Source organism: Propithecus coquereli, unplaced genomic scaffold (assembly GCF_000956105.1).
Source record: "Propithecus coquereli isolate 6110/MARCELLA unplaced genomic scaffold, Pcoq_1.0 Scaffold285, whole genome shotgun sequence".
Classification (NCBI taxonomy): Eukaryota; Metazoa; Chordata; class Mammalia; order Primates; family Indriidae; genus Propithecus; species Propithecus coquereli.
Window position 1 is genome coordinate 246,363 of NW_012148452.1, and position 20,635 is coordinate 266,997.

A 20,635-nucleotide genomic window follows, 5' to 3' on the forward strand; every position below is an offset into this window, starting at 1 on the left:
ATTGCCGTTCTCCATTACTGCTTGAAAAAGTGTATACTCTTTCTGGAAATATGTATTAAGAAATTTTAAAATGTTCACATCCTTTGATTTCATTTTTAGGAATCTAGCCCAAGGAAAATTTTGCATGTTGATGTATTACAAATATCTCTGGGTGGTGGAAATTATGAGGTTGTTTTCTGTTTCACATTCTTTTCTATTTCTTCTACATTTCTTAATGATCATCTCCTACTATTCTTCTTACTTTTGCCCCTTTTTTTTCTATATTCCACTCAGTACTTCATTGCTTGATTTCTCTGAGTATTAAAATGATATATGGAGATAGGGAGTAGACAGGAAATCTCTGTACTGTCAGTTCTTTATTGCTGTGAAACTAAAACTGCTTTTAAAAAAGAGTCTCTTTAGAGGTAGGTAGACAGATAAAAATGAGTCAGTAGTAGCTTCCAAAGAAGAGTAAAATTTGGAGGTATAATATTTGGTTCATAATAGGAACTCAATAAATTTTGCTGGATCATTTTATTGCTTTCACTAAGCAAAAGTTCCTCTTCATATGAGAAAGTAGGTGGTTTATAGTTTGACTATATCATACCATTTAATCAGGGAAACTACTCAAGTATCTAATAAAATGACATATTTATGTGGATAAATGAATTTTTCAGGAACTGAAAGTTTTTTCAATTCAATATGCATGTTATGCCTAGAATTTATATGAAACTATTAAATAAGCTCTTTTAAAGAATCTTTATGTATTAATAATCTCCCAATGAATAGATTAGTCACTGCTCCTCAGTGTTCCTTTGCCTTTAACATGCAGTCCATCATTTATTTTTTTTATTGTGGTCAGATGTCATTACTAATTTCTGTAGTTTTTTTAAGTGTACTCTTAATTGGAGATGTCTTATTCCTTAGAATGTAAGTCTTGTTAATTAATTGTTTGAATTGCCTCTGTGCTTTAAATATCATATTTTACCTTGTAAATTACCACAGTATCCAATATAGTTGTGCCTGCATCCATTTTTCCACTGCATGGAATAAAGTGGTTTAAATCCATTTTCTTTCTCCTATAGTGGTTCCCCCTGGAAGTCCTGGGCCTATTACTCGACACGGGTCTTATGACAGTTTAGCTTCTGACCATAGTGGACAGGAGGATGAAGAATGGCTATCTCAGGTAAAATTCTGAAATATTTGGGGTATTAAAGTAAACAAAAACAGAAATTCACTGTCTGTTTTTATTCTTTTCCTTAGAGGAAAGTGGGGAGAATTGGTAACTCTGTTGAATCATCAAGAATTAATCAATTGCCTTTCCATATTACAAATTTCTCATAAATATTGCTGTCATATACATATATGTACATTATACATACACGTGTGTGTGTGTATATGTTAGGTTTCATGTAGAGAGCATAAAATATGCATATGTTTCACACAATCCATTTAAAGCCCTTAGGCCCTTGGAATTTAAATAGACTCTTTGAACATATTTTCATCTGGTTTAAACAAAAGTTGACCTTGTTAAAACAGTGAAGCCATTCAACAATCTTTGGGATTTGTTTTGTGGAGCCAACATTTTCTGAAGATTGGGTTCATACTTTCAGTGTGGAAATTCTGCATTCTCCTCTGCAGAATTTCTGGTGGTACACAGCTTCCTTTCCTAAGCCCACGTAATGCTGTTTCTAGTGGTCTCTAAATTAGTCCTGTAGCAACTTTAATGGTTCCTCCCCTTGCCAGGTGAAGCTATCTTCATCTCAAGGGCTTTGAAATAAAAGATACTTGGGCAGATTTCAAAATGATGAGATTATAGATGACTTCATTACAAGTGCTGTTATGCCTGCCTCAAGTCTGACATCATTTTCTGAAGTTAACGACTGTCTCAGATTACCAATCTGGCAGCTTTTCATCAGACAGGTGCCTCAGAAAAAGTAGAGGCCATTTGTATTATAGTTGCATGGCTTTCTCAGGGAAGGTGGCCTGAAAAATTTAAGTAAATCTGGAAAATGAAGAATCAAACAGTGTTTAGGTAACATATTTTTATTTTATCATACTAAAAATATTCACGGTAAGCTCCTTCAAGGAGGGTCGATGCCTAAGTTCCTGGTGTATGGAAGTCCATCCTTTCTTGATAATACCAAGATAAAGTAAACCCGAAATGCTTGTGTTTTTCCAAAATCAAAATGTTGTTCAAGAATGCTGGCAAAGAAACCACTGTCCTTCACTTCAACTTTTCAGTTAGAAAAAGGGGTAATGTGTGCTGTCAGTGTGAAAGTATATACAATATGTTTGTCCTGCACACAACAGGAGAGTGAGTGGGAACATCTGGCCATCGCCTCAGTGAAATTGCACAGGCATCTGTTTACCTCTCGGCTCTGTGACACTGATGGTTTTGAGCTTAAAATACACAGAATGTTTTATCTGTGGCCTAATTTACATTGCTGAATACAACTACTTGAATCAGAAATCACTGTCCTCGATCTGAGTATTTTTCTCCCTGCGATTAGTGGGAATGTGAATATTGTTCAAAGACCATGATACTTTTGCCCTTTTGGACCCACAAACACAGAGCTACTCTTCTGTGAACCTTTTCAGTTATGTTTTGTTAAGAATTAATCCCCACAATCAGAGAAATGTGATTAAGTATAAAAGAACTCAGGGCAAAAATAAGGCATGTGGAAAGTCAATTCTATAAAGTATTTGTACAGACATGGATGTAGCAATGACAAGACATTAAGAAATAGTCTTCACTGAAGGTTTGCATATTTAGTCTCTTACTTGAGTTGTTTGCAAAATAACATAATATGTATATTTTCAGGTTTTGTCCAGTGTCTTCTACTCTCTGCTTTGTCTTTACAATGTAATATTGGCAACATTCTCTATTCTGTCCATAGAGCGTGAAATTCATAAAGCATTTGGTGTTTTGTAGCCCATAAAATGCCTGTGTCAGTGTTTGTGGCAATTGAGAAAACACTCTAAGTAATCATATTTTGAAGACAAAAATCTAGTTTGACAGAAAATATATAATAATTTCTTGATTTAAAAGTAGATTTGGGGGGATTTTGAGGGCAGTATACTAAATATTATAATATTTAATTGTGGAAAGAAACTGGATTTGGGTATTAAAAATTATTTCAGACCTTTTCTTTTCCTTGGATAGTTCAAGAACAACTTCAAGTTTGTCATGAGCTTGATCCTCAGTGAAGGAATTACTTTTAATCTGTGGATTAATAGGTGTAGTATTCAGTGCATGCCCACAACATGGTAAGTACTGTCTAGAATGAATGAAAAGGGTAGTCCCTAGGGAGCTGAAAATAGTTATATGAGGCAGGCAACTGGTCCTTTTACTTTCATATGATTTTTGTATTGTGTGTGTATGTGTGAGTGTGTGTGTTGTTTGTGTATGTGTGGATATACATATATAATGTATTTTTTGGTTTATGTTGATGAAAACCAGTAGAGGGATTTTGTGAATTTTACATAGTCTGTGATTATTATTGCCTTTTGATTGTGGGTGCCCCTTCCCTCTCCCGCTTCATTAAAATGGGCTTCTTGGAGAATGTGGGTGTTGAGAGAAGGGATGGGGGATCGTGAAAGGATCTCAAGTGGAGTCACAATACATTTAAATCATGATTCCTACTTTGTTCCAGGTTGAAATTGTAACGCACACTGGGCCCCACAGACGTCTGTGGATGGGTCCACAGTTCCAGTTCAAAACCATCCATCCCTCAGGCCAAACCACAGTCATATCATCCAGTTCATCTGTGTTGCAGTCTCATGGTCCGAGTGACACACCACAGCCCCTTTTGGATTTTGATACAGATGATCTTGACCTCAACAGTCTCAGGTAGGAAATAAGAACTAGGGAGTGGTTTGAATGACAGAACCAATATGTTTATTTGGAATGAGCGTCGTATATAATATTGACATTTCTCCTTTTGAAACAGTATCCTGTTGTAGAGTACATGCGCTATTATGTGTAATTCACTGTCATTACTTGGGATCTTATGTGGGATCACATTACATTCAATAAATATTTGTTTTTCATGTTGTATTTTCCCTAAATCTAATATTCAGTATACTTTTCAAGGCATTCCAATTTATGATGCTTTGCTCATATTTCTAACTCTTGAAGTCTGATTCTATCCTCTTTTCCTGATCCTTCTAATTAAATTTCATCTGTGATTTTTTATCTAATCCAGTATCTTTTTGGATTTTAAAAAGTGTTTGGATGGAAAAGTTTTGGTATATATTCACTTATAGTTTATTATTTTCACAATATATATTCTCTCATCCTTACAAGAATCATAGTATAAGGTGTACAAAGTATGCTTTTTATTATTAGTGGGTTTTTTTAATGCAATTCAGAGACATTTTTGGCTTTTGCTGTCTCAAATTTGCTTAGCAGTTTGTTATACCAAGACATGACACATCAGGGTGTAACAGACAATAAAGGGCTCAATTTAATGTAATATAATCTTCATTTCCTTATTTTCTCTTTAAAAAATCCTGTAATACATCTCGATTTGAGTATAAAGCAGCCCTCTGACCGTTTTCTTGCACACCTTTTAAAAAATATTTTTTTGGGGGGAAATATGGGAAGATATGTTCCAGTCGCATGTTGGAAATATGTTTTTGTCTGTCTCATTGTCAATACCTGTAACAATTTTTATAACAAAACATAAGTTACTGAGATTGCCAGCAGTTAAATTAGGGATTTGGTGAGAGAACTTTTTACAAGGAATCAGAGACATGGCCCATGGACATGGACATGGACATGAACATGAACATGGACATAGTAAAATGGAACTTCCAGATTATAAACAGTGGAAGATAGAAGGGACACCATTAGAAATTGTCCAACAGAAGCTGGCTGCTCAAGGGCTAAGAGATCCATGGGGCCACAATGAAGCTTGGAGATACATGAGTGGCTTTGCAATGTTTCCTTTGTTGGCACATTATTAAAAGGATTCAGGCCGGGCGCAGTGGCTCACACCTGTAATCCTAGCACTCTGGGAGGCCGAGGCGGGCGGATTGTTTGAGCTCAGGAGTTCCAAACCAGCCTGAGCAAGAGCGAGACCCCGTCTCTACTAAAAATAGAAAGAAATTAATTCGGACAACTAAAAATATATAAAAAAAATTAGCCGGGCATGGTGGCACATGCCTGTAATCCCAGCTGCTCGGGAGGCTGAGGCAGGAGGATCGCTTGAGCCCAGGAGTTTGAGGTTGCTATGAGCTAGGATGACGCCACGGCACTCTAGCCCGGGCAACACAGTGAGACTCTGTCTCAAAAAAAAAAAGGATTCAAATGGGGATTTGCTGCATTTGTGGTAGCTATAGGGGCTGAATATTTCCTGAAGTCCCTGAATAAAGATAAGAAGCATCACTGAAGATAATACCTGGAAGTATCTTAGTGGTTTCTTAACTCTCTTATAAAAATAAGATTTCTTCACTGTAGCCTACTCATGTCTGTGTTTGTCCCTTAAAGAATATAAGTAAGATTTAATAAAGAAAAGCATATACCAAAAAAAAAAAAAAACATAAGTTATTGCCAAGTTGGATTGTGTCTGATATATGTATTTTTTAAAAAAATATAATACATATTTAGGCCAGGCACAGTGTCTCATGCCTGTAATCCCATCACTTTGGTAGGCTGAGGCAGGGAGTATCACTTGAGGCCAGGAATTTGAGATCAGCCTGGGCAATACAGCAAGACCCCATATCTACAAAAAGTTAAAAAATTAGCTGGGTGCAATGGTGCAAGCTTGTAGTCCCAGCTATGGGAGGATCACTTGAGTTCAGTAGTTTGAGGTTACAGTGAGCTATGATCATGTCCCCACACTCCAGCTTGGGCAACAGAGTAAGACCCTGTCTCTTAAAAAAAAAAAAAAAAACAACTTATTGAGCACCTATAGGTTCCAGGATATAAACCTAGGGTACAGCCAGCTGCCCCCTCCTCTTGGTTGTCTCTAAAGCATCGAAGACTTAACAGGTCTGAATCACCCCCTTCATTTCATCCTTAATCCTGCTCTTCCCCATCTCTTTAAATGATTTATCAAGCCACTTACTCAAGATAGAATCTAGAGGTTATTCTTGACATCCCTCCTTTCTCACCTGCCACATCTAGTTCTTCATCACCTTGTGTCATTTCTATTCTTAAATGTATCTAGAAACCTTCCATTCTTCTTTCTCCCTGCCAGCACTCTAGCAACCACATCTCCTGTTAGTAGGCTCCTAACAGGTGTCCCTTTTTACATTTTTGCTTTTCCCCCACTTATATATCTTAATGAATGAATGATTCATAAAGAGGAAGATGTCTCCTTTTAATACCTTGTTTAGTGTTTGTTTTGTTGTTTAGTTTGCTTTGTGTTTTGTTTCTTTGTCTTTTTCTCTGGTGACTATGACCAGCTGCCATCATGAGGCCCTGGCCTTTTTCTTAGGAAGGCATCTTCATTCCCTGTGTATTCAACTCTGTCCCTTTGTTCCGTGGCCTTTTCCAGCTTTGTTAGTTGCTCTTTACCTCAGATATAGTCCTTCTAAGATCTTTCTACCTTGCTTCTTTTAAAAGTAGATAAATCCTTCAGAATTTTCCTGAGGGACTTTCCTTTTTTTATTTTTTAAAGAGAGATAGGCTCTGGCTCTATTACCCAGGCTAGAATGCAGTGACAGAATCATTTCTCACTGTAACCTCAAACTCCTGGGCTCAGGCTATCCTCCAGCTCAGCCTCCCGAGTAGTTGGAACTGCAGGCCTAAACCACCGCGCCTGGCTAATTTTTTATATTTTGTAGAAAAGCGGTATCGCTCATGCTCAGGCTGGTCTTGAACTCCTGGCCTCAAGCGATCCTCCTGCCTCAGCCTCCCAAAGTGCCGAGATTACATGTATGAGCCACTGTGCCTGGCCTCCCTTTTTTTATACTAAATAGCTCCAAGTTTTTTTTTTTTAAATAAATGACTTTAAACTGTTATGTTTGACTAGAATATTGTCCTGTTTATTAGACACTCATAACCTTTACAAACCTTTATACTGGGCAGGATGCTTATAAATTTTTTTAATTGCATTAGTAATTTATATTTTAAAATTTGAACAGATAAGCTTGGTTAGAACTTTGGTTAAGACCGTACAGTCCAGTTTTACTGGGAAATTCAGATCTGACTCACATCAATTTTAAGTATCCTTTTTAGTACCGTTTCCCACCTAGCATCCAGCTAGAAACTCAGCTAGTTATATTTTCCTTGTTCTTGTTTACTATTACTCTAGCCCAGCTCCTCACCTGTGGTTCATCTACATTTCTTCAGGCCTACGCACAATGGCACTATGGAGGCTATTGGCTTTAGTTTCTCCTTTAAAATGTGAAGTCCTTGTTTAGATTTTTGGAGCTTATTTGACCCTTAACACCTAACACACTGTCCTATACCCTATAAGATGTCAGTAAGAATATGTAGTACAGTGATACTCTGCCTCCCTGCATCTTAACCAAAATGAGAAACAGGCAGGTACAGTGTTGACTCTCATCCATGAGGGAATCAGGTATGGCTTAATCTCATGGCAGCTCCTTACCCAGGACAGTGATTTAAAATGTAAAAAAGGGCTGAGCAGGATGGCTCATGCCTGTAATCCCAGCACTTCAGGGAGTCAAGGTAGGAGGATTGCTTGAGACCAGCAGTTTGAGACCAGCCTGGGCAACATAGCAAGACCCCATCTCTAACATATATATAAAAAAAATTAGCTGAGCATGGTGGTGTGTACCTGTAGTCCTAGCTACTCAGGTGGCTGAGGAAGGAGGATTGCTTAAGCCCAAGAGTTTGAGACTGCAGTGAGCAATGATTGTGCCACTGCCCTCCAGACTGGGTGACAAAGCAAGACTGTCAAAAAAAAAAAAAAAAGTCAATGGACTATTTGCTAATAGACCTGAGAATCATATAATGTAAAAGAAGCTGAGTATAGAAAGCCTCCCTTTCCAATCAAGATTAGCTCCTCAGCAATTGGTTACCATTTATTTTATTTCTTCTTAGTTCATATATAATTCACATAACATAAAATTTACCAGTGTACAATTTACTGGTTTTTAGTATATTCACTATGTTGTGCATCTGTCCCCAGTATCTAATTCCAGAACATTTTCATCATTCCAACCAGTTTGTTTTTATTTTTGTCTTTTTTTATTATGGAGAAAGCTCAAACATATATAAAATAAAGAGAATAATAGAATAAACCCCCATATATCTGTTGCCCAGCTTCAACACATCAATTCATGACCAATCTTATTTTACCTATAGCCACATTGATACCCCACCTCCAACTCTAGATTATTCAGAAACCCCAATACAAATTGAATTTAAAATAGGAACTTTAAAAAAAAATAGGAAATGTATTAGCCCATATCAGAAGTTTTTTAGACTAGAAGGGGGCTTTACTTTGGATAATGCCTCCGTATCTATTTAAGTTGGTACAAAAGTAATTGTGGTTTTGGACCATGAATTTTAAATCATTGTAACTAGACTCAAACACATCTTTATTAATCAAAATAGGAACCATTACAATCAACACATTTTGCCAACGAGAAATAAGTTTGCTTATTCCTTATAGCATAAAAATCTGTGCTTCAGGATTCGGCAAACTCTTGGAAAGCATTTTCTGCTTCCTGCTGGTTGTGAAAGCATTTTCCCTGCAAAAAGTTGTCACGATGCTTGAAGAAGTGGTAGTCGATTGGCAAGAGGTCAGGTATTATGGTGGATGAGGCAAAACTTCGTAGCCTGAATTGTTTAACTTTTGAAGCGTTGGTTGTGCGACTTGTGGTTGAGCGTCGTTGTGGAGAAGAATTGGGCCCTTTCTGTTGACCAATGCCGGCTGCAAGCATTGCAGTTTTTGATTCATCTCATCAATCTGCTGAGCATACTTCTCACCGGGATTGAGAAAGCTGTAGTGGATCAGACCGTCAGCAGACCACCAAACAGTGACGATGACCTTTTTTTGGTGCAAGTTTGGCTTTAGGAAGTGCTTTGGAGCTTCTTCATGGTCCAACTGCTGAGCTGGTCATCGCTGGTTGTTGTATAAAATCCGCTTTTCGTCACATGTCACAATCCAATCGAGAAATGGTTCGTTTTTGTTGCATACAAGAAGAGAAAATGACGTTTCAAAACAATTTATTTCGGTCCGCTCATGAGGCACCCACTTATCAAGCTTTTTCACCATTCCAATTTGCTTCAAATGCTGAGTGACCCACAGAATGGTCCACCTTGAGTTCTTCGGCAACTTCTCGTGCGGTTGTAAGAGGATCATCTTCGATGATTGCTCTGACTTGATCATTGTCAACTTCCGATGGCTGGCCACTGCGCTCCTAATCTTCAAGGCTCTTGTCTTCTTTGCAAAACTTCTTGAACCACCACTGAACTGTACGTTCATTAGCCGTTCCTAAGCCAAATGCATTGTTGATGCGAGTTGTCTCCGCTGCTTTACGACCCATTTTGAACTCAAATAAGAAAATTGCTCAAATTTCCTTTTTGTCTAACATCATCTCCATAGTCTAAAATAAATATAAAATAAACAAGTAATAAGTCATTAGCCAAAAAACATAAAGTGAGAAATGTGCATTAAAATGATGTATAACATAACCACATTTATTTAAGAATGTATTCCAATATCAAGTGGCAAATTTCAACAATGCTAAAACCACAATTACTTTTGCACCAGCGTAATAACAGGCTAGCTTCATGTTTCTTTCAAGAACAAGAAAACTTCTTTTCTAGAAACTTCAAATAAACTACTCCTCTTTTCTTACTAGCTCACATTTGCTTAGGCTTTCCCATCTGAGAAGTAACTACGCACTGCCGAGATATTAATATGATGGGATTACCATGATTGGCTTAGAAAATTAAGCTAGGATGGAATGAATATTAGGTAGTTCTACATCGCAGTGGTCAACATTTGGGTATCAATAATTTTACCTTCCTGTTCTACATCATTCTACACCTCCCTCAAATACATACATTCAAACTGTATATTCAGTAACTAGTCTGCAATTCTGCAATAATTGTCTACAATTCATACTTGGCATTTCAGGCTTCTATAATGTGTCCCATGTTTCTTATCAACTTTTTATCTTCCACCTCTACCCTTTGTGAACTGTATACTTCAGTCAAATCATGCACCTCAAGATGCCCTTCATTTATCATACTCAGTCACAAATCCCAGGCTCTGTCTGTTGTAGTCCTGTACTTAAAGGATACTTCTTGCTCCTTTCTCTATATACATATCCCAATATTATTAATATATACAGACCTAATTCTTGTTCCAGCTCTGCAAGATCTTCTCTGTCTCATGTGGACCATGCATATATTCCACCATCTCCTCATTTTGAGCTTTTATTATATCTTTCACATTTACACTTTAGTTTTCTTTGCCTCAAGTCATGAATATTTATGTTCTATGTAATGTTTCTGCGTATAGACCTTATATTTCATGTTTTATTTCTGCTTTTTCCTAGAATAATGCTGATGTACAATTAACATTCAGTAAATAGTTATTGTACAAATGAATTACCAGAAATACATGCATATGTTGTTATGAAAGTATTTGTTTCTCTAAGTTGCCTGGGACTTTCAGATTTTTTAATCATCCAGATACTTTTATATTAATAGTATTTATTCTAATACAGCTAGAAAAAGACACTTGGTGTTTCTATGTTTATCATTCTTAAGCACTTTTGTTGAGGTTCTAATTGATCCTTATATGCTAGTTGGTAATTTTATGAAGGTAGCTTAGTTAGTAGTGATCCTAGCTAAACCTCATGCAGCCACAACACAGCTTTGTTATCCTATTCTTATTGTCATACATAAAGTAACTTTCATTAAGGATTATAAGGTAGTATCTCAATTTTGAATCACATATTGCTGCCTTTTATATAATGCATTACCAGCTGTGGTACTATTCATGAATTTTAACATTCTCAAAACTCTTCATATGTGTCCCTTGCGAATGCCAAAGGTTTCAATATAAACTTTTTCAATGTTTTGTTTCCTCTACCATTTTACTTATTGTATCCCTTTAAATTAATGTCAGTTTTTTTAGTCCGTTGCTTAAAAATCTGTTGAACGATAAACAAAGATAAGTTTTTAGAAGGAGCCTGGAGTGGAGAGAGTGTTCATAGTGCTTTATCCTCCTGCAAGAATTAGGGACTGCAGCTCCCGTTTGTCTGGTTTTAGAATGGATGGTTCTTTAATGGATTGGGCTACTCCAACATTCCTGATTTAAGGTCTTCTGTAGCAAGCGACAGTTTTGATGCCAGTAACATATGTGAATTAAATTGCATTGCAGGATCCAGCCAGTCCGCTCTGACCCAGTCAGCATGCCAGGGTCATCCCGTCCAGTCTCTGATCGAAGGGGAGTTTCCACAGTGATTGATGCTGCCTCAGGTAGAAAACCACCTCTAAAATGTTTACTGAGCAGTTCTGTGCATTTTTAATTTATTTTCTTGCAAAATGTAGAGCATGGTATTTATTTGCCTTCCTCTTTGGTTTTTTTTTGTTTTTTTTTTTGTGGTTTGTGTGCGTGTCTTTTAATATAGTACTGTGCCCATATATGTTGCTAAACAATGCCATGCTTTTAAACATTCTTAAGGTTGGTGAATGATGCAGTAGAATTGGCACTTGATTAAATGTAATGAGCATAGTATTAAAGGCTACAGGGTTGATGACTATTTTGCCTTTGATCACTGAAATGTGGCGAAGCAACCTTGACAGAGAACGTAAATACAATATATGGATTCAATTTACTCAACCTGTTGAGTATCAAAGTGCCTAATCTGTGGAAGCAGAGAGAGTCCAAATGCTATAGCTTGAATGGTTTTATTATCGAAAGCATAAAGTTTAGAAATTCATTAACTTAACTCTGGTCTGTCTATCACAGTTATTAATTTCCTATCCTTGGAAACAAGCTATGAATATGTATCATTAATACCTGGAAGGAGATCTTTGCCTTTGTAGGCGACAGTTGCTACACTGGTATTATAAAACTGTTTTCAGCCAGGCCTGCTAAATAATAGAACTGTTTTAATAATATATTTTCTTATCCCTAAGTTGAGTGATAAAGAAAATAAGGACAGTGCTGCCTTGCATTACGGTACAGCTGGGGAACATCTGAAGATAGCACACTGCAGGATTTTGTCCAAAAATTCTCTCTCAAGTAGAATTGTTAAATACTCAGCATTAGTCAAACAGTCGAGTCAGAGAGGATTTTAATCTATAGCGATTCCAAAATCCCTAGAGACTGCTGATTTGATCGAGGCTTAAACTGTGAAAGAAAATGGAAACAAATATAAAACTGATTTGTGAAGGTCACTTTTAAAATACCAAAGCTCCTGTTTCTGAGTCTGTCTCTGGGTACATTTTTAAGTTTTGAAGCTAATGGGTTTTATGCATTTTTTTAGCTTTCTGAAGTTTTGTGCAGCGGATTACACCTTGCATCTTACTGAGCTTCCCCATCAAGGGCCTTTGTTTTCAATGTAGACTATTACTTTATAGGACTCACTCTTCTCTTTAACTTGGTAACCATAGATGTCCCTTGGAAACTATCACAAAGATGTGTGGAATCTCTATCCTTGCTTGCCTGCATTGAATGAGATATTCAGATAGGTAATTTATATAATAAATCTCAATAGTCTCAATCTGAGAATGTTAAGAGATCATGCTCATCTGGAATTATCATTCACGTTTGGGAATCCTGGAAATGTTATGTATTTTATTCACGATTACAAGAGTAGGCCTGGTTGGGCTTTTTAACTACCTTATTGTTAATGTTTTATTCTCAAGTGACTAGCTACCAGGAACATATGTCGCCAAAACAGTTACCATGTGTTACTAAAAGTTGACATATTTGATGCTATAGTCTGTAGTAATACTCCATATTTATCACATAGCAATTTAAGCTATATGTAAAGTCGTCTCGGCAACAAGGAGGAACTTCAATGAACTATTGTTGATCTCTGTTGCAAAAAGGGTTTTTAAGTTGATTTTTGAATAAGAAATTAGGTCTTACATGTCAGTAATCTTAAATTACACTTCCATCAGAAATACATTGTAGGCAATTCTAGTATATTGCTGTGTGGCTTTTAGCCTCTGCCTGAAAGTACCAATCTTTTGGGTAGGGAAAGGACTTCTTGGTGACTAAGCTTTATTATTATTTTTCTAGGCCTATTTTCATTCCAGAAAGCCATGGTTCCTTTCTGAAAGACAGCCAGAACAATGAAGCATGTATGCTGCTGTCCTTAGTTTTGAGCTAAAGAAGCCCCATAGATGAGGAATTGGACTTTTATGAATAACTGTCTCTTCAGCTACCTCTCAAATGGTTTGGTTCCCTTTTGAATGAGGAGTATATGTTGTTCAATACATTTTTTTGAGTGAATCATGTTTTGTCATGGAACCTCCACCTACTTTGTCTAGTAAGACTGTGGTTGTTAACAGAAGTACTTTTCTACTGATGTCTAACAAGATCAAGGCTAAATGATTTTAGCTTTCTTTTTCTTTCTTTCTCTCTCTCTCTCTCTCTTTCTTTTGATGGAGTCTCACTATGTTGCCCAGGCTGGTCTCAAACTCCTGGCCTCATGTGATCCTCCTGCCTTGACCACCCAAAGTGCTGGGATCATAGGCTTGAGCCAGTGTGCCTGGTCAATTTGAGTTCTTTATGGAAACAAGTTCATGGGGAAATTCTGTTTTAGATTCTTCTAAAAAGAATCTAATAAATTTATAAAATTGCTCCTGAACCAGGAAATGCTTCTCGTATGAATTGAAGTCATCTGCATATTAGGAAGATGCTCACTTGGAGGTTTGAGTGCCTATTGCTTAGAGATATGACCAGTGTGATACCTACTCTATCAGGCTTCATTGCTTTGTATTAGCTTCAGGCATTTTGTATGACTTCATGTGTTGTCTGTTTGCTTATTCCTATGGCACATCTTATACTTGTCCTTCTATTTTAGTGATAGGTTTTGTTCTGTCTAACCTTGTGGTGGTTATAATTATTTTTCATATGGTTACTTTTCATAGGCATAGAATTTAATGTGATATAATTAAATCTTTTGACAGTTATAACAGTTTTCAAAGTGAAAATATTTTATTTAAAACCTGGGTCTGCAGTTTATTTTTTGGATATCTGTGGATTAATCTAACAGTGTTGTTATTCCATTAAAACAAAAGAGTTGAGCAGAGCCTTGTGCCACTTATGCCAAGTAATATTTTTTTTCACAATTCCTTGATCATCTAGTAATCTCTGGTTCACTCTTTCACATGGAAATACTGCCTAAAGTAATTTTTTTTTTTTTTTTTGGAGGCAGGGTCTTACTATGTTGCCCAGGCTGGTCTTGAACTCTTGGGCTCAAGCGATCTTCCAGCCTTATTCTCCTGAGTAGCTGGGACTACAGGTGCATGCCACCATGCTCAGCTTAAACTACATATTGTTTACTTATTAATTTCAGTGATTTAGGCACAGGGTAAATTCTACGCCTGTAGATACCTATGGCCTAGCTTCTCACTGTCTCTGTATGAATATATAGATCTTCAGCAGATCCACAACTGTTTGATGAGTAGATCTTATCCTGTAACATAAGTTTCATCTTTGGTGTTTCAAAAAACGCTATCCTAGCTAAGATTTGGGAGTTAAATAATTGTGAGATGTTTCCTTCTTGGCTAAGGACAAGATCGTTCTGAAACTGGGCACTTTGTAGGATTTTAACCTAAGACACAGGGTACCCAGAACAAACAGGCTTTGAGACAACTGCTCATTTTTTCCGACATTCAACTAACAACAATGTCTATGAATTATAAACAGTATTTCCAGTCCAAGCACTGCATTGGTTTCTTTGTTTGTTTTTTTTTTTCTGTACATTCTTTTTGGTGAGGTATCTAAGAATTTCTTCCCATTGTTTGTACCTTGTAACATGTCCCCTTCTTTTCATAAAGGTACCAGAAGTACTTTTCTACTGATGTCTAACAAGATCAAGGCTAAATGATTTTAGCTTTCTCTAAAGAGAAAGCAGAAAGATAGTTGTCAGCCTCTTGTTTGAACTTTATTTTCTAGATTGGTGACTGATGTTCTTGTTCTAAGACTTGTGGGATGGACCTGTTAGAAAACTTAAAGCAGCCTTACCTGCTTTTCAGTCATCAAGTCAAAGAGCCTGCAGAGATCTGGTTTACCCTAAGTTTGTCCTCGTTTGTAGTTTTACTATGGAGATTGATATTTACTAACAAAGACCTCAAAGCAACTGAGATTGAAAGACAAAGTTATGCCTGACTTGTATGAAGAGCAGACATCTTTATCACATTCTAATAAAGTAAAAGTTTTATGAAGATAAAGTTATGAGGTGTGCTGGAAGTAGCATTTGTGTATATTCCTAAGGAAGCTTATAGAGGGAGGAGGACAATTGGGACAGATAAGTAAAATGACTTCTTATACTTCAGAGCAGGCTTTGATACGTAAGTTATTAGTTTTACATCAAGCATTTCAATAAATAGAGACAAAGTTACAGAGTTGGTGTTTGTTGTTGTTCTTGAATAAAAAGAAATATTACTTTTGTTGTACAATTGAAGTAATGTAAATAATTAACTTAGGAGATAATTTTTGAGCACCTAATTTTTCCCAATCTCAAAATAATTCATTTACAGAATAAAATTATACACTGAAAATCCTGAACTAGTTTCATTTGATTGATCATTTGTGCCTACTTTATATATTTAGCATTTGGCATAGCACCTTCAAAAAACCAAATAATACTTACTAGAAAAGTACAGTTGGGTGGGTGACACGAAGATTTATTTGAGAAGTTTCCATTTTATTTTTCAGTCACATCTATGCTGAAAGGGCATTCTTATAGAGGCATGCTTTTATCTTACAGAGATTTTTCTGACATACTTGGGGAATAGCGTTCCTAAGGATTATAATTCACTGTATCTACAGTTGCCATTACACTCTGAGGCAGACAGACTTAGTCATTATATCTTAAAGCCATCAGAGACACAGAAATGCTGATGGTAAGAAGTAAGGAGATTTGTCTGAGACACTGTTCAGTTTACCATGGTCAGGCCACATAGCTCCATGATCTTAAAACTGTAACTGAGTGACAGAAGCCAGGACTTTATAACCATGGTCTTTAACTTTTGCTGAAACCTTCAGCGAGTCCTTTTTCCTACCTAGCCATTCTTTTCTGTATCTGTAAAAGGAAATTAAGGTTCCCTATGCATAAATTTGTTTTACCTATTTTGAAAGGGGTGTGTTCAAATAATTTCTTAAAGTATTTCCCAGATATGAAGAATATCAAGTTCTTTAGAAATATTAAGATATTTCTTTGAATAAATGATATGGTTTTCAGTTAACAGAGTTCCAGATATTCTTGGTGATTATAAAGTGATGAAAACTCCAGGCAGGTACCTTGGATATTCAAGGCCTGTGTGGGATCAGTAAGAGGATTAAGGATAAGGGTGAAATTAAAGGAAGGCTCAGCCCTGACCTGTGAACAATCCCTCAAAGGGGAAAAATATTCAAACCCAGATATTAAGATTGGCCTTTTTTTTTTCTTTTGCCCGGGCTAGAGTGAGTGCCGTGGCGTCATCCTAGCTCATAGCAACTTCAAACTCCTGGGCTCAAGCAATCCTTCTGCCTCAGCCTCCCAGGCAGCTGGGACTACAGGCATGTGCCACCATGCCCGGCTAATTTTTTCCGATATAGTTTTAGTTGTCCGATTAATTTCTTTCTATTTTTAGTAGAGACGGGGTCTCGCTCTTGCTCAGGCTGGTTTCGAACTCCTGAGCTCAAACAATCCGCCCACCTCAGCCTCCCAGAGTGCTAGGATTATAGGCGTGAGCCACCGTGCCCGGCCTAAGATTGGCTTTTTTATTAGAAATGAGGAAGTGTATACATTAAATCAGCTCTCGTCTTTTGAACACCAATATTCTGTATAAAACAAAAAGTAAGTTTTAGAGATTAAGAACATAGGGAAAAGACCTTATTTGCCTAATAAGGAAAGTACTCAACCACCTATCTCTTCTTCTGATTTAAATGTTCCTTTCATTCTTCTTTCTAATATTTATAGGATGTTAGAAGATCAAAGTCAAGGTAACAATGAGGAAAAATTTAGCACAATTAAGAGCAAATGATTGCCCCATTTGAAGATGAAGAAATAGTAAACAAAAGTAGAAGAAGCTGTTGGGAAAGTTTCTTGTGATGACACATTGCTTTTTTGAATAAATCTTTGTGTCCACTAAAACCTTGCCTGTGCTTTCTCTATTGCAAGCACCAGGTCCTTAGCGTGACTTTAAGTCTTTGCTAAGCATTTTGAGAATGAATTAATGGGATTCTCTCCATTGTTGATATACCAGGGTACCACATATTTACATGGGACTTTTGGACCCAACTGTTTTTTCTTTCCTTCTTTTTTCTTTTTTTGTACCTTTATTCCTACATCTCTAATACAAGGCTGGACTGTTTATGTAGTCTGTTGCCTGAGACTATGGTGGCAAGAGGACAATGCTGGGGGCAGTATTAGAATTTGTTTAAGTCTGAACAGGGAATTCCATTTGTCTTAGTGACATGAGTGTCAAACTGTTAGTGCAACACTATTTTAAATTGTGTGCAAGAGCCTGAGAGGCTTATGCTTATAGGTGTCATCCATAAACTTAGAAACAAACAAAGAGCCCCTCTCCATTGAATAGTGAGCCCACTGGGCAATTAAAGAGCAGCCTGGGACCTCACCCTGTCAACTAGTCAGAACCAGAGCTCCTGATACTCCCCTGGATATTGTTGAGAACCGTCACAGAAAAGCTAAAGTAAATAATCAAAGTGAAAATAGTTGTTCAGAGAAAAGTCTTATTCTGGAAGCTTGGTGTAGTAGAAAGAATAATGACCATTAACTTAGGAATCTTTGGTTCCAGTCTTAACTCTGTTTGTAACTACCTGTTTGGCATATTGCTTCAGAACCGACTGCTTTCTTCCATGAAATGAGGGGGTTGAACTAGGTTGTTTCCAAAGTAACCTTCAGCTTGAAAAATTGATGAATCTCTCTTTTCAAACACCTTTGAAGATGTTTTTAAAATTAGGGTGTAACATATATAGCAAAAATGCACGTATGTTAATCATACAGCTCAATGAATTTTTATACCCATGTAACCACCACTGAGATCAAAATATAGAATATTTCCATCAACCCAGAAAGTTCCCTTATTCCCTTTCCAGTTAATACTACCTCTGACCTAGAGGTAACCACTTTTATTATCATAAATTAGCTTTGCCTATATTGAACTTCATATAATTGGAATAATTGTGCACTTTTGTAATCTGGCTTCTTTTGCTAAACTTAATGTCTTTGATATTGATCCAGGTGTCACGTGTATTATATTACTAGTTCATTTTTAACATTGCAATGTAGTTCCATTATGCATCTGTACCACAGTTTATATATCCATTACCCTATTGTTTCTAGCTTTTGGCTATTATGAATAAAACTGCTATAAACATTCCTGTACAATCTCTCTTTTTTGGACATATGCACATATTTCCTTTGAGTATAGCCTAGGACTGAAATCACTGGGTCACAAGGTAGGCATATGTCTGACTTTATTAAGAACTGCCAAAAAGTATTCCAAAATGGCTGCCCCATTTCATATTCTTACCAGCAATGTATGAGCGTTCCGATTGCTCCACATTCTTATCAACACTTGGTATTATTGGTCTTTATTTTAGCTATTCTAGTGAATGTGAAATATGGTTTTCATTTGCTTTTCTCTGATAAATAATGACATTGAGCACCTTTAATATACGTATTTGCCATTTGGATATCTTCTTTTATAATGTACTTTTTAAGCCTTTCACCAATTTTTATTGGTCTGTTGTCTTATTGAACATCAGAGTTTTTAAAAATATTCTGGAAATAGGTCTTTTGTTAGATATAGGTGTTGCAAAGATTTTCTTTCAATTAGTTGCCTTTTCACATTCTTTTTTTTTTTTTTGAGACAGAGTCTCACTGTGTTGCCCCGGCTAGAGTGCCGTGGCGTCATCCTAGCTCACAGCAACCTCAAACTCCTGGGCTCAAGCGATCCTCCTGCCTCAGCCTCCCGAGTAGCTGGGACTACAGGCATGTGCCACCATGCCCAGCTAATTTTTTCTATATATATTTTTAGTTGTCCAATTAATTTCTTTCTATTTTTAATAGAGACGGGGTCTCGCTCTTGCTCAGGCTGGTCTCGAACTCCTGAGCTCAAACAGTCCGCCCGCCTCGGCCTCCCAGAGAGCTAGGATTACAGGCGTGAGCCACCATGCCCGGCCACCTTTTCACTTTCTTAATGATGTCCTTAGACAAACAGAAGTCTAAGTTTTCCATTATTTTTCCTTTTATGTTTTATGTTTTCACACAAAAATTTTTCCCTTTCCTCCAGTCTTGAAGAGATGTTTTTCTCTACAAATTGTGTAGATTGTCCTTTACCTTTATGATTGTGATCCTTTTTGAATTAATTTTTATTATGAGTAAGGCAGGAATCAACATGTTCAATTTCTTTTATACAGACATCTAGTTGCTCCCACAGTGTTTATCAGAAAGATACACCTTTCTCCCAATGAACTGCATTGATGCTTTTTTAAAAAAATTGCATTTTTTCCTAGATTCTTTATTCTGTTCCATTGATTTATATAGCTGTCTTTGTATTACAATATCTTACTATCTTAATTACTGTAGCTTTTTAGTATGTTTTAAAGCCTCATAGTTTAATGCCTCCACCTTTGCTCTTCTTTATGGTTATGTTGGCTATTCTAAGTCCTTTGCATTTCCACATACACGCATTTGTACAGACATACTAGTGGTTCTTCAAAGTGTGATCCACAGAACCGTGGGAGTTCCCAAGACAATTTCAAGTGGTCTATGAAGTCGAAACTGTTTTTATGATAGTATCTGGTCATTATTTGCCTTTCTTGTTTCTACTGTGTTGATATTTAGTATCAGTGGTGCAGAAGCAGTTGTGGATAAAATTGGTGGCATCTTAGCATAGTAAAGGCAATGGTACCAAACTGTGCTGGTAGCCACTGCTACCCACTCAGAGTTGTGTTTTGTTTTTTTTTAAAGCTGTGTTCACATAAGAATATCTTTGAAGCAGTAACAATCACTAATTTTAATTTTGTTACATTTTGATCCTGTGTAACTTCTTTTTAATATTCTGTATATCAGATGGGAATGAATGCATGATAGTTGTTTTGAATAAATATTGTATAATTATTAGAGTTGTGAACTGAACTAGTGACTGTTTTCACAGAATACCATTTTCGCTGAAAAAACTGACAGACTGTGTTTACTCAGACATGGGTACTTGGCAGAAATTTTCTCAAAAATAGAGTAAGCCTGTCACTTTGAGGAAAATAAGTAATAATATTTATTACCAATGATAAAATTCTAGCTTTCAATTGAAAATTAGAAATTTGGAAACCCTGTATCCACCACCATCTGCTTAACAGGTTCCCAATATTTAAAGACATTACTGGCTGGGCATGGGGGCTCATGCCTGTAATCCTAGTACTTTGGGAAACTGAAGTGGGAGGATCACTTGAGGCCAGGAGTTCGAGACCAGCCTGGGCAACATAGCGAGATCCTATCTCTAAAAAATAAATAAATGAGGCCGGGC

The 20,635-nt window shown here is 36.7% G+C and overlaps 1 protein-coding gene across 3 annotated transcripts in view; it reads left to right on the forward strand.

Annotated features, from left to right (window-relative positions):
* BCAS3 (breast carcinoma amplified sequence 3) overlaps positions 1-20,635 on the forward strand; it is a 507,686-nt gene that overhangs the window by 205,562 nt on the left and 281,489 nt on the right. For all 3 annotated transcript variants that reach the window (XM_012648451.1, XM_012648453.1, XM_012648452.1), the window contains 3 exons: positions 1,065-1,165; positions 3,636-3,832; positions 11,301-11,398. In XM_012648451.1, the coding sequence (XP_012503905.1) occupies positions 1,065-1,165; positions 3,636-3,832; positions 11,301-11,398 (396 nt within the window). The remainder of the gene's footprint in view (positions 1-1,064; positions 1,166-3,635; positions 3,833-11,300; positions 11,399-20,635) is intronic.